Genomic DNA, 13,063 nt, shown 5'->3' with positions numbered 1-13,063 from the left:
TGGCTAAATGAATTTCTTTTTTCGCCCAGATCATTTTGATATAGAGAAGTCTATATCTATCTCGATTAGTTTATGCCGTTACGGGGTACCGTTATGCGAACAAAATTAATATACTCTGTGAGCTCTGCTCAGCTGAGTACAATAATCAAGAAAAAGCAATCAGCTGTTGGGATAACAGCACCTGGCACTGAATTCGCCTTGTTACTAACAAAATTTATAAATATTGTTTTATGATAATGATATATTTTATTTCTTCCGGCAGAAAATGACAAAATGGTTTCTACAATTACTCGATCTCACTTATCCGATAACATCGATGTTTTCGGGGCGTGAATTTAATAAAACAATACGTGATACATTCGGTGATGTTGCCATAGAAGATTTATGGATTCCATATTTTACACTAACGACTGATATAACCGCAATTTGCCATCGCATACATACAAATGGTAAGTATTTGTAGTAAGTTTTGGTACGTGTGCACACCTACTCATCACCTTAAAGTCTCATCGTATAAAATGTTAATCATAGATGCATTACAAAACCACGCGGCCATTGCTTTTGTTTAACAATTACATTTTTCATTAAGCGAAATTGAATGCTCATCAGAAGCTAAACTTTTTGTTTACATTAAAATCACATTTTTTTACTATTTACACACGGTCTTACGAATTATTATTAAAATGTTCGATATATTGGCAGTACTACACCTTTTCAAGTTTAAGTTCAGAAAATTACAATTCAAGTTCAGAATTTCCAATTTAAATTCAGAAATTTACAATTCAAGTGCAGAAATTTACAATTCAAGTTCAGATTTTCCAATTCAAGTTCAGAAAATTACAATTCAAGTTCAGTAAATTACATTTCAAGTTCAGAAAATTACAGTTCGAATTCAGAAATTTATAAGTAGGGTGTTAATTTTCAAAAGTTATTTTAATTAATTAATTTTATACCTATATGTTAGTTGCTTAAGTGGTGATGTTTCGTTGACCATGTTGCCAAAATGGTGGCTTGGGTATAGTGTACCCCAAGTTTTCTTCAAGGTGCGTACATCCCGAACTTTGAAATCAAATGGAGGATAATTCTTTCCAACAAGTGCATGATGACGCTACGGCCAAGAAAGTACTTCAGTCGAAACAGCAGTTTGGAAGCAGTGAAAGGTCTCTCCCCTCCACGGAGTTGCGAAGGTGGAGGTAGACTTGACCTCTCATGGTGATCCTAATCGCCGTCAGTTACGCGAAACAGGGAAAGCTGGCATGATTTATTACGAAACTGCCAAAATCGCGATTAAGTGCCAATTCATAATGAATGATGATGATGGCGGATAAGTTGAGATATTTTGACATATGGCGCCAAGATCTATGCAGACAGTACCTATACGTTACTTCTGGGAGTGTGGACGCTCCGTTGATTGTTTAAGTGGTCATATCTTCGTCATCACTGCTGTCATACTCAGTGCAGATCAATGGTTGTGACGCTAAGAATATAGCTGGATGGCATTGCAATCTAATGAGCGAGAGTTTTTTCTTCGCTATCTCGCAAAATTGATTTAAACGAGTTAAGATATTCAATGCTTCCTTAACACATAGATACCATCTTACATACATTTATTTCCATTGGATGAAAAAAAAATACCCGACAAATTTTCTGAACTTGAATTGAAAATTTTGAACTTGAATTGTAATTTTTTGAACTTGAATTGCAATTTTCTGAATTTAAATTGTAATTTTCTGAACTTGAATTGAAAATTTCTAAACTTGAATTGGAAATTTCTGAATTTAAACTGGAATTTCTGAACTTGAATTGTAATTTTCTGAATATGAATTGTAAATTTCTGAATTTAAATTGGAATTTCTGAACTTGAATTGTAATTTTCTGAACTTGAATTGAAAATTCTGAACTTCAATTGTAAATTTCTGAAGTTGAGTTGTAAAATTCTGAATTTAAATTGGAAATTCTGAACTTGAATTTTAATTTTCTGAACTTAAGCTGAAAAAGGTGTAGTTTTAGATTTGTAATATACATAGTACATGTTCTGGGATTTTTACATTTTGCTAAATTTGGTACCATTACTTCCTAAGGAAACTACGAGGAATATTTAGCGCATTATTTGGTTGCTTTGAATTTTAGCCGATGATCACTTATTATTGATTATGGGTAATATCATTGGTTTATTGTGTAAACGCATTGTCAGCCCTTTTCCATCAAAACTGATATTTCAATGAAATAGAATAGCATAACTCACCTTATCGGCTGCCAGTTCTTAAAGGACCTATCTCAGAATTTTCGTGAAGAAAACTCTACTCTATTCAAACATGCCCCTTCTCAAAATTTGATTCAAGTAGCGCTGGTCTTAAAATTTGGTTGGAGAATGCCCTATTACCAATATTGTTTTGCATGCAGTTTTGAAACACATTTTGATATACGACGTTCTTCATGCGATTTCTTAAAATGGTGTTATTATCTTTAAAGAAAGTCATATATAGGGCGTTTTTAATAGTTAGCTGGAGTAGGGTGTTTTCGAAACGGCAGCCGGAATAGGAGACAAACGTCTATATCTAATCTTCCTATTAAATAGTAATAAGTTATATTTTTGCTAAAATTTATCCAAAGCTTCTAACATTAACTTGAATGATAATAATAGCTTAAGGGTTATTTTGAAAAAAAGTGTCATTATATTCGACCCAAAATGTTTTGTCGACTTTATATAATAGGCATTCGATTTTTGACCAGGTTCAAAGTTTCATTTCATAATACGGTCAATATGGGATAAATCGTAAACATTTTTTCAGTTTCCGACTGTAACTAAAGACAACCTATAACTCTTTCAGACAAAATATTTAGTGCATGTGTAAATAAGAATACACAACTGTTTTTGAAATATTCCTGTATGTGTGTAAAAAAATCCAAAATATCCCTGCGTTTTAACGGGACAGCAAACATTCACCGGTTTTTGTGTTTAGAGTAAGTCAATTTAACTAGGGTTATTTGTCTTTAAAATCTTTTTCGTACCTTTTTTTTAAAACTTTTTTCTTACATTTATGTACTTAAAATATATTGGCATTTAAAATTAATAATACGAGGAATTCGAAAATCGGCAAAAATTTGCGGTTTTCCATGGAATGCTCGTTTGACAGATGAGTTCAATTTTTGATCGCACCCATTTGTAGAATGTAAAGCGTAGTTGAGAAAACAAGTTGTGATATTTTTAACTTGTCGAAGTATCAAAGCGAAGCACTAGGCGAAGCATTTTTTGTATACCGAGCTTTAGGCTCATTCCATTTCAAGACAACCGGTCCGGCGCAAGACATGATTTTTGATTTCGATGAAATGTTAATATGTTGTTCTTTGGCCAAAATAATGAAACACGTGTTGTTTTTGTTTTTGCCTCATAAAATTTTTTTTTCGGATTTATCGGCAATTGAATTCCGTAAAATGCAATCGATATTTTATTCACCTATTTTTTCAACTGTCAATAACTTTGTCAAAAATTAACCGATTCTCATGTGATTTTTTCTTTGAAATGTTCGTTATTACATTTACTTTTATATAAATACTTATTATTTAAGAATTCATGTGTTTAACACCGGCTTATAATAATTGAATATTCAATTATTATGTTTTTCTAAGAGAATCTGAAAAGAAAGAAAGAAACATTTACTGGCATATTGCGATGGTACCATTTCGAAAACCGCCCGAATTCATCATCAGGTCGAGTTTACAAAGCTTCTCATTCGCAACGAAAAAGAAACTTTACAAAAACAAATCTACATACACACAAATTAAAATAGACCCAGAATGTCTCAATTGTGTTGTTAGTGTAGAAATGAGATAAAATGAATTAAGCAATTATTTGTCTCGTTATTGGCCGTTAGTATTTAGAAAAACTAAAATTTTTGGTTGAGCTCAAGGCCGTGTATTTTATTTTGGTTTTATTTTTCAAGATTTCGACTTCAGTCTGAAGTCATCCTCAGGAATCTTAAGCTACGCTTTGAATACTCAGAAAAGTTTAATATTCAAAAATTCATATTTCAAAAACAACGAATTTTGGCTAATGGGCATTTAGCCAAGTTGAAATATATGCTTTTCACTCAGTATGGAAAACGTTTAGGCAAAAAAAAGTTACCTTTTTTTGAAATATTAATTTTTGAAAAAAGTCATAAATTTTTACTAAATATATATACTAAATACTAAAAAAATTCTTATTTTAAACTATATGCTAGTGTTTATAAATTTATATAAAATTAACAGTAATAACGAACATTTCAAAGAAAAAATCATGGTCGGTTCATTTTTGACAAAGTTATTGTATGCTGATATGCATTGCATCAATATATTGGGGAAAACTGCTTAATATTCAAAAATTCATATCTCAAAACCAACGAGTTTTGGCTAATAGGCATTTAGCCAAGTTAAATTATAAACTGTTCACTCAATATAGAACAAGTTTAAACAAAAAAAATAAGCTTTTTTGAGATATTAATTTTAAAAAAAGTCAAATTTTTACTAAGTACTAAAAAATTTTTTTTACTCAGATATGTAATACTCCTATATTGCCAATAGAAAATGTTCGCAATGTGTTTTGAATTCGAAATCAAAACAAGACAGCCTAAAAAATGTTTGTGATTGTAGCAGCATAAGTGTGACAAGAAAAAATTGAAATTTAGGTACATTCGCTTATTGAATACAAAAACAAAAACGTTTAAACAGCAATATATCGGCACTCTGATGTTTGGGAATGTACCTAGGTTTTTGTAGCAATATAGGAGTATTACATATATGTTTTTACTCTATATGCTATTGTTTATAAATTTATATAAAATTAACAGTAATAACGAACATTTCAAAGAAAAAATCATGAGGATCGGTTAATTTTTGACAAAGTTATTGACAGTTGAAAAAATAGGTGAATAAAATATCGATTGCATTTAATCGAATTCAATTGCCGATAACTCCGAAAAAAAATTTTTTTGAGGCAAAAAAAAAACACGTGTTTCATTATTTTAACCAAAGAACAACACATTTCATCGAAATCAAAAAAAAAATTTGAATAATTCACTTTGTTTAATTTTTCATTTCCTTTCCTTCTGAGAACGAATTTTAAATATTGTATTTCGCCATGATGCAATAAACCGAGCAGGTGAAGTCATTATTACAAAATGGATTCGTATTTGACTTATCTGCAGCATTAACTTTTTCAGTAATGCCTTTCTGAAAAATGATGTAACTTACAAGAAAACAAGGCCTGTGGCCTGTATTTCCTTTTGTGTGAGGGTATTATTTCATTTCCCTGAGTGGAAATGGAAAAATTTTAATCAACGGCACTGAATATATGAATCTTCAGAGTATCCCATTCTCCTCAACTAAGGAATATGGAATCAGGCTTTAGACGTCGACGAAATGATTGACAATCTAGAACAATGTTATGAAATTGCGGATGAGTATCTGGGAGCCTTTTAATACGAAAACGCGGAAATGCCGATACGCGGGTCTTGACCTAACATTGGCTAAAGCGGCGGAGGTTTTACAGCAACGATGCTTCAAAAAATCAGAGCTTATAGAAATTCATTGATGGCACAAAAGAAATATGTGGCCTATCAGGACTTTAATTTAAACAGTTCTGGCTGACACTGGAAACGTTTAGACAAATATTGAAGTAGCCGTATGATCAAAACCGAGAGACATGGTTCCGATTTCCTCTATCTCTACAACTGTCTCTCACCTGGCTAACTCTTTTCTTCCTCTACATATTCGCTCTACCCTCTGCATTTTCTAGTTTACCTTAATTGTTCCATTCAACTTCCCAATCCCTTTCATCCTTTCGCAAATTTTCCCGTTTTTCTTCTTACTCTTCCTGCTCTTGCTCTTGTCCAAGTCTTACTATCACCATTACTCTTCATCTTAACCTTATGTTATTCTTACTCTTCCTGTTAACCTGTTTTTACTACTATGCTCTCCTCTTGTTTTCTTTACTTTTACCACAGTACATTATTAAGGTAGTAAAAAGTAGCAAAATAATACCAACAATTTTCCCTCCCTACTACTTTAACATTCATGACCGGATTATAATGACCGTCAAATTTTTGTTGTTGTACTAATGACTTACCCTGTCTGGTTTTATTGTGTCATGATATTGCGCAAAAAATTCAAAACAAAAAATAATGGCTGACCAAAAGAGAGAACGGTTATACCTTGTGTTTTTATCATGCGTAGATGTAGACCATTGTGAATCAAACTAAGTGGGATATCTTATCTGTCAACTGCCTGACAGGATTTTCAATATGGAAACTTTGTAGCGTTTTGACAGGGTGTTCAAAATGACGGCGACTATCTTCAGCGGGTGATAGAAAGAGATACAGAATGATACAGCAATAGACAATTACAAATCAGGTGATCCAATCACTTTGGAATTTTGACGTCTATGCAGAAGATATCACACTTAGTTTGATTCACAATGATGTAGACGTAACATTAGTTGTAATCATTGTGGATAAAACAAGTGTGATATCTTATCCGTCAACTGCCTAACAGGATGTTCAATATGGCTATTTTTTGGCGTTTTGACAGGGTGTTCAATATGGCGGTGCATAGGGCCGGCTATCTTCAGTGGGTGATAGAAAGAGATACAGAATGAGACAGCGATAGTCAACTAGCAATAAGGTGATCCATTCTGTTTGTAATTTTGACGTCTATGCAGAAGTTATAACACTTGTCTTATCCAATGGTTTCCAAGCAACTTGGAAAAGAACGATCAGTATCTTATTTTCAACTATCTTATAATTTATGTTAACTTTACAAGAGTGGTGCCATCTATCAATATATCATAGAATATTTATGATTGTTGGGACTGAAAACCAAAACAAAATACGGAATTTCAGAATTTGTAATAAATTTAATCGTAAATACTGCTGAATTTTGACTGTCTAGTTATTAACCACTTTGTGTAAATACGAATGAATGAGGAGGTTAGGTCAGGATAGACCTTATTACGCACAAACTATTCTCTGCAGAGCCAGAAATATAATAAGCTCTAAAATGAAAAATGCCAGGATTTAATCTGTGATATTTAGATGTGCTTACCAGTTGGTCTGTCAAGCTCTTCCAACCACGCTAAGGATTACATAAAATTCTATTTGCATTCTCACTGATCCAGATTTATAAAATTTTGAGTTGTCTTATTTAAAATATTTTTGTTTGGTTTAATTTGTCCGATATTCCAGGCGTTTGACATTCAGGTCCGGGTTTTCAGTACAAGTTCAACTCAGTTTGTCAGTTAAACTACGCTTAAACTTATTCTGCAGTTTTTCATTCTACTTTAACTGAAGTTTAAGCTAAGCTTAAGCGGCCGATCTGCCAGGGTTAAATTCTAGTTAACCTATCAGTTATTTGCGTTCGTACGAAATGGCGTCGAATATACCCAACAAGCATTTGGGCTTGAGTACCATTAGAGCTCATGTTGATAACTAGGCATACTTCTAAAATCTCCAGAGTTGTTTCGAAACAGTGGCTCAACTCGAGAATCATAGCGTACTCAGCAAAAGAGGGAACTTTTTTTAAAGCAAAATATGCTATTACTTAAGTTGAAAAAATGTAATTAACAACTTGTGGTTCTCTAACTGGACTCAAATGTAAGATTCAATGATGTTGATGTAGGATCTTCGGTGTAGTAGGCGGAGCACGCTGCCATCACACCACGGCGGCCGCCTACATAATTTATTCTTGATTAATTACGCTTCATTACTGCTATCAACCAGGTGTTTAATTCTCACAATAAACAGCTGTTGGTTTTGGTGGTACCACCTTGGAGTTTTTTTCAACTCCACCTCAACTCGATATATAATGTAAGATATCAACCGGAGAAATGGGTTGAATATTCGTTTGAGAACTGTAAATTTCTCAAAATCTATCGAAATTAGGATAATAATTGGAAAATATTAATGACGTTGGAGATCAACTGGAAAACTTTTAATTTTACAAAATTTCTGAAAGAATTAAGTTGGATATCAACTCGAGAACTATTTGGTTTAAAGATAATTAAATAATGATGTTGGATATCACTTCCGGAACTAGATATATACTTCGCAGGAGAATTTTTTCCCATGTTTGTGTAAACAAAATCCAGCTGTTGCCGTATCTACAAATTATCTAGATAATAAAAAGCCAAAGTTGCCGCAAAAAAAAAGCATACCCCAAAGCCGACCTTAAACTGTGACTGAAAAACTGCTCAGTAGTTTAACTGGAGTTTAAATTTGACTATAGTTTAAGCAAGCTTAGTTTAAGCTTAGCTTAACCAACCACTGATAAACCGGGCCTCAGTGGGAATATTTGAATCACTTTCTATTGCCTCATTCACAATAGTTCTGATTTTAGACTTTGAAAAGGTGCAAACCCCTTGTCATTGTGAATTCATACAAGTGGCGAATGTTACAAAAAACAGTCTCGATCACCTATTAAATCGGTGTTCTATTACCTAATTCTTAAATCAATTGTATTTTTCAAACATTTTTGTAAACGACTAGTGTATTGCTGTATTTACATATTTTAAAATGTTTGCTTAATTGGCTGCTCATATTTTCTCTATTAACTATCTTTAAAAATGAATATTGCTTGTTGTCTGATTTTTATAGACACATTCAAAAGAAAATTTCATTTGAAACACAATATGCAATTCATTGCAATTCAATTTATTTACCGCAAGCTAACAAACAAAACTTTCTTTTATTGTCTAGAAATTCGTGACAGCAATTCTCTCTGTCAGGTGATGTGACAGGCAGCTATGGCAATAGAGGAATAGAAAGATTCTTCTTCTTCGTAGGAGCTCTTAATAGCCCTGGTTATCAGATTGGTTATTGCTTAAGCGCGTTAAATTCAAACGGCTTATATCAACTTACTTACTTACTTCTTTCTGCCAATCGGCGCCAATTGGTCACATCAAGGGAGTATAAATCGTTTTCCACCTGGCCTTGCAAAGGAGTGGGGGCCGCCCTCTACCTCTGCTTCTATAGGCGGCATCCGATAGAAACACTTTCTTGGCCGGAGCGTCATCTTTCATTCGCATAACATGGCCTAGCCAGCGCAGCTGCTGCGTTTTAATTCGCTGGACTATGTTGATGTCTGCGTATAGCTCGTACAGCTCATCGTTAAATCTTCTTCGGTACTCGCCATCGCCAACACGTAGAGGTCCATAAATCTTTCGAAGAACTTTTCTCTCGAACACTCCCAGAGCCGCTTCATCTGCTGTTGTCATGGTCCATGCTTCTGCACCATATAGCAGGACGGGTACGATAAGTGACTTGTAGAGTATGATTTTCGTTTGCCGAGAGAGGACTTTACTTTTCAATTGCCTACCTAGACCAAAGTAGCATTTATTGGCAAGAGTGATTCTTCGTCGGATTTCAGAGCTGATGTTGTTGTTAGTGTTGATGCTGGTTCCCAAATTATGGCTGCCAACAGTAGCGTGGTTGCCAAGATGCATATGCGCTGACTCTTTGCTCGATGACAGCAGTTACTTCGTTTTGTCCTCATTCACCATCAAACCCATCCTTACCGCTTCTTTTTCCAGCTTGGAGTAAGCAGAACTAACGGCGCGGGTGTTTAGGCCGATGATATCAATGTCATCAGCATACGCCAGTAATTGCGCGCTTTTATAGAATATTATTCCAGAGCGGTTAAGTTCCGCAGCTAGTATAATTTTCTCCAGCATCAAATTAAAGAAATCGCATGATAGGGGGTCACCCTGTCTGAAACTTCGTTTAGTTTCGAATGGCTCGGAGAGGACCTTCCCAATTCTGACTGAGCTGATGGTGTTGCTCAACGTCATTTTGCACAGCCGTATAAGTTTTGCGAGGAAACCAAATTCACACATAAAGGCATATAGGCAGCTCCTTTTCGTGCTGTCGAAGGCGGCGCGGCTTTAAAATCGACGAAGAGGTGATGTGTGTCGATTCTTTTTTCGCGGATTTTTTCCAAGATTTGGCGCATTGTCAAAATCTGGTCGATGGTAGATTTACCAGGTCTGAAGCCGCACTGATAAGGTCCAATCAGTTGATTCACGGTGGGCTTCAATCTTTCGCACAATACACTTGACAGGACCTTATATGCGATATTAAGAAGACTGATTCCGCGATAGTTGGTGCAGTTTGCAGTATCCCCATCTTATGGACTGGGCAAAGAACACTTACATTCCAATCGTCGGGCATCCACTCGTCCGCCCATATTTTGCGAAGAAGCTGATGCGCCTTACCAACTCCTCGCCGCCGTATTTGAATAGCTCCGCAGGCAATACATCAGCTTGCAGCTTTGTTGTTTTTCAATCTGGTTATTGCTATTCTGACTTTGTCATAATCAGGTAAGTACTCTCTGGACATCAGTTACAAGGTCGCTGTTTTCGTTCTGGAGTTTGCCCCGGTCTTAAAACCTTCCGTCTGTCGCCAAATTTTTTGGTAAAATTTTCGGGCGTTATTCCTGGTGGCTAGCAGCTCAAGCTCCTCGCACTCACGCCTTTCCGCCTCTGCTTTTTTCTTCCTGAAAAGGCGTATCGCTTCCCTTTGTAACTCGCGGTAGCGTTCACACACTCCTCTTGTTGCGCTCGCTTTTAACGTAGCCCTGTAGGCAGCGTCCAGTTGTTTTTCCGTGGCCGCCGGTAACCAATTTTTTCCTCGGCGGCAGTACGAAGTGCTTTGGAGATATGCTCCCACTGCCTCAGTATTCCTTCAGGCTGAGTTGTACTCTCAGAGAGCAGGTGTGAGAGTCGAGTTGCGAAATCATTGGCAGTCTGTTGCGATTGTAGCCTTTCGACGTCTAGCTTTCCTTGGGTTTTTTGTTCCTTGGTTTCAGCCGCGCTTTGGCGGGTGCGTAGACTAGAGGCATGCCGTCCGTCTATCATAACGTGATCGATCTGATTGCGAGTATTTCGATCAGGGGAAAGCCATATAGCTTGATGTATCCTTTTATGCATGAACCTCGTGATGGATATGACCATGTTTCGAGCACCGGCAAAGTCAATCAGCCTCAGTCCATTAGGAGAAGTTTCATTGTATAGGCTGAACTTTCCGACTGTAGGCCTAAAAACACCTTCTTAACGCCAGGGTGGGCAATAAAGTAGCCAAGCACGACTTTTATATCATGACGTGGGCAGCGCTCGTATGTGCGTTCTAATTGTTCATAAAAAGCGTATTTCACCTCATCGTCTTTCTTCTCTGTCGGCGCATTTGCTTTTATTCGGATAGCGGCGAGACGTTCGTCCACAGGCGTGAACGCCAATACTTGGCGACAAAGTCTCTCTGCCACCACGAATCCGACGCCGAAACTGCGCTTATTTGTATGGTCGCTCCAATACATGTCACAATTTTTTATCTTCTTTCTTCCTTGCTTCGTCCAACGCAATTTCTTGGATGGTGGTGATGTGAAATTTTGCTTTGACGAGGACATCAACCAGCCGGGCATCTGCACCAATCCCATTCAGGGAGCGGACGTTCCAGGTGCATGCCCTCAATTCATTGTCCTTCAAAGGTTTGCCATGATCGTCATCATAAGAGAGTGTTCTTTTTATCCGAGGCTTGTTGTTGCTTTTCATTGGAGTATGGTTCGACGTGGCGGTTCCCAAGCCCAGCGCACAACCCGCTCAGCGGGGGTGAAAATATTACTTGCACGTTTATATAGCGAGCCGCTTGCTCCAAGACAGACGCCCGCTTGCAGCCGCACCTAGTGGTGAACGAGACGCTGCCGTTGGGAGATCCCCCGGCTAGCCCTTAAACCGATTATGTCAGAGTGGCCTACCAGGTTGTCGCCTTCTCAAATTAGCTCAGCACTAAATGGATGTTTAGTGGCTACCCAGAGCATACTTGGTCGCAAGCGACCGGAAGTAGTGAGCTGCTTGAACCGCATGCTAAATAATCGCTCTGGTCATTCCCAGGTGAATGGCGGTCAGAAGCTTTCCCCACTTTCGTGTACTTCTACACACGGCTCCACCCAACTGGTTAGGTTATTTCTTGTTGCTGCTTCTCATGTAATTTCATAACCTACCCAGCGTTCTTTGCAAGATTGCTTGCAATAGATTACAGTTATTATTGCTAAATTTTTTTGATATGTATGTATGTATTTAAAAGTTGTGTAGGACTTTGAATTTAAAAAATACAACATATGTATGTATTTCGGTCCGATTTGAATTACATCAAAATTGATTAAGAATACAATCTATGCGGATGCGAATATTCGCAACATCACCACAAGCCACATTTTGCAAATTAAGCTCTTCGAATTTTTACCATACTCCCATGTACATACATATGTATGTATCAATCCATCAAACTTAAAATCCCATACATTTTTATACACAAATCTACATTACCGTTACCTACATATGTATGTAAATGTTATAACAGGATCTCTATGGCGTTATGTACGTTCATCGATGTCCCTTAGCGGCTATATGCCGCCCCTATGCGATCCCAAAGATGGACATTTGCTCTTGGATGGCGGATATATTAACAATTTACCAGGTAATTATTATGTGTTGATAAAAACAAGAACAAACTTCCAAAATTTATTGTGTGTGCTTGGTAATTGATAATTGATTGTAAATTGTGTGAATTGCTGTTATTTGCGTTGAGGGAACTAATGCAGAGCGGAAATACATGTAAAAACATTAGAATCTTAAATTAGCGCCTTTTGTTAATTTCAGAATGTCTTTTGTACAAAATATAAAATATTCTTACAGGAAAGGATCTTTTGAATGTAAATATGTATGTATGTCTATTTAAGTTAAGTACATTTATTACTTTATCTTAATTAGCTGCTATCGAATTTTCACTTTATTAATTCAAAATAGAAAAAATATATATATTTGGCGTAGAACATTTTTGGCTTTTCTTCTTTAATTTATGTGTGCATGCTTCTGTCCTCATTCTGAAATAACATATCGCATACGTAGATCAAAACATGATCAACTCAAAACATCACAATGTTGAGAAAAGGCGTAAAACTTGCTACCTCCCCCATATGCATTAATACAAATCTTATTTTTGACAAAGAATTTTCTTGCTGATTAGTGTAGGTATTGGTA

General features: G+C 36.2%; 1 protein-coding gene across 3 annotated transcripts in view; it reads left to right on the top strand.

The window, feature by feature from the left end:
* sws (patatin like phospholipase domain containing sws) overlaps nt 1-13,063 on the top strand; it is a 90,114-nt gene that overhangs the window by 51,468 nt on the left and 25,583 nt on the right. For 2 of the 3 annotated variants that reach the window (XM_067783920.1, XM_067783919.1), the window contains exon 8: nt 263-449. In XM_067783920.1, the coding sequence (XP_067640021.1) occupies nt 263-449 (187 nt within the window). Of the gene's footprint in view, nt 1-262; nt 450-12,383; nt 12,501-13,063 lie in introns of all 3 variants that reach the window. The other variant, XM_067783918.1, reaches the window with a different exon arrangement.

The sequence above is a fragment of the Eurosta solidaginis genome, chromosome 4 (genome assembly GCF_040869045.1).
Source record: "Eurosta solidaginis isolate ZX-2024a chromosome 4, ASM4086904v1, whole genome shotgun sequence".
NCBI classification, from domain to species: domain Eukaryota; kingdom Metazoa; phylum Arthropoda; class Insecta; order Diptera; family Tephritidae; genus Eurosta; species Eurosta solidaginis.
Note: the sequence above shows the minus strand (reverse complement) of the source record. Positions and strands in the feature narration are given on the sequence as shown.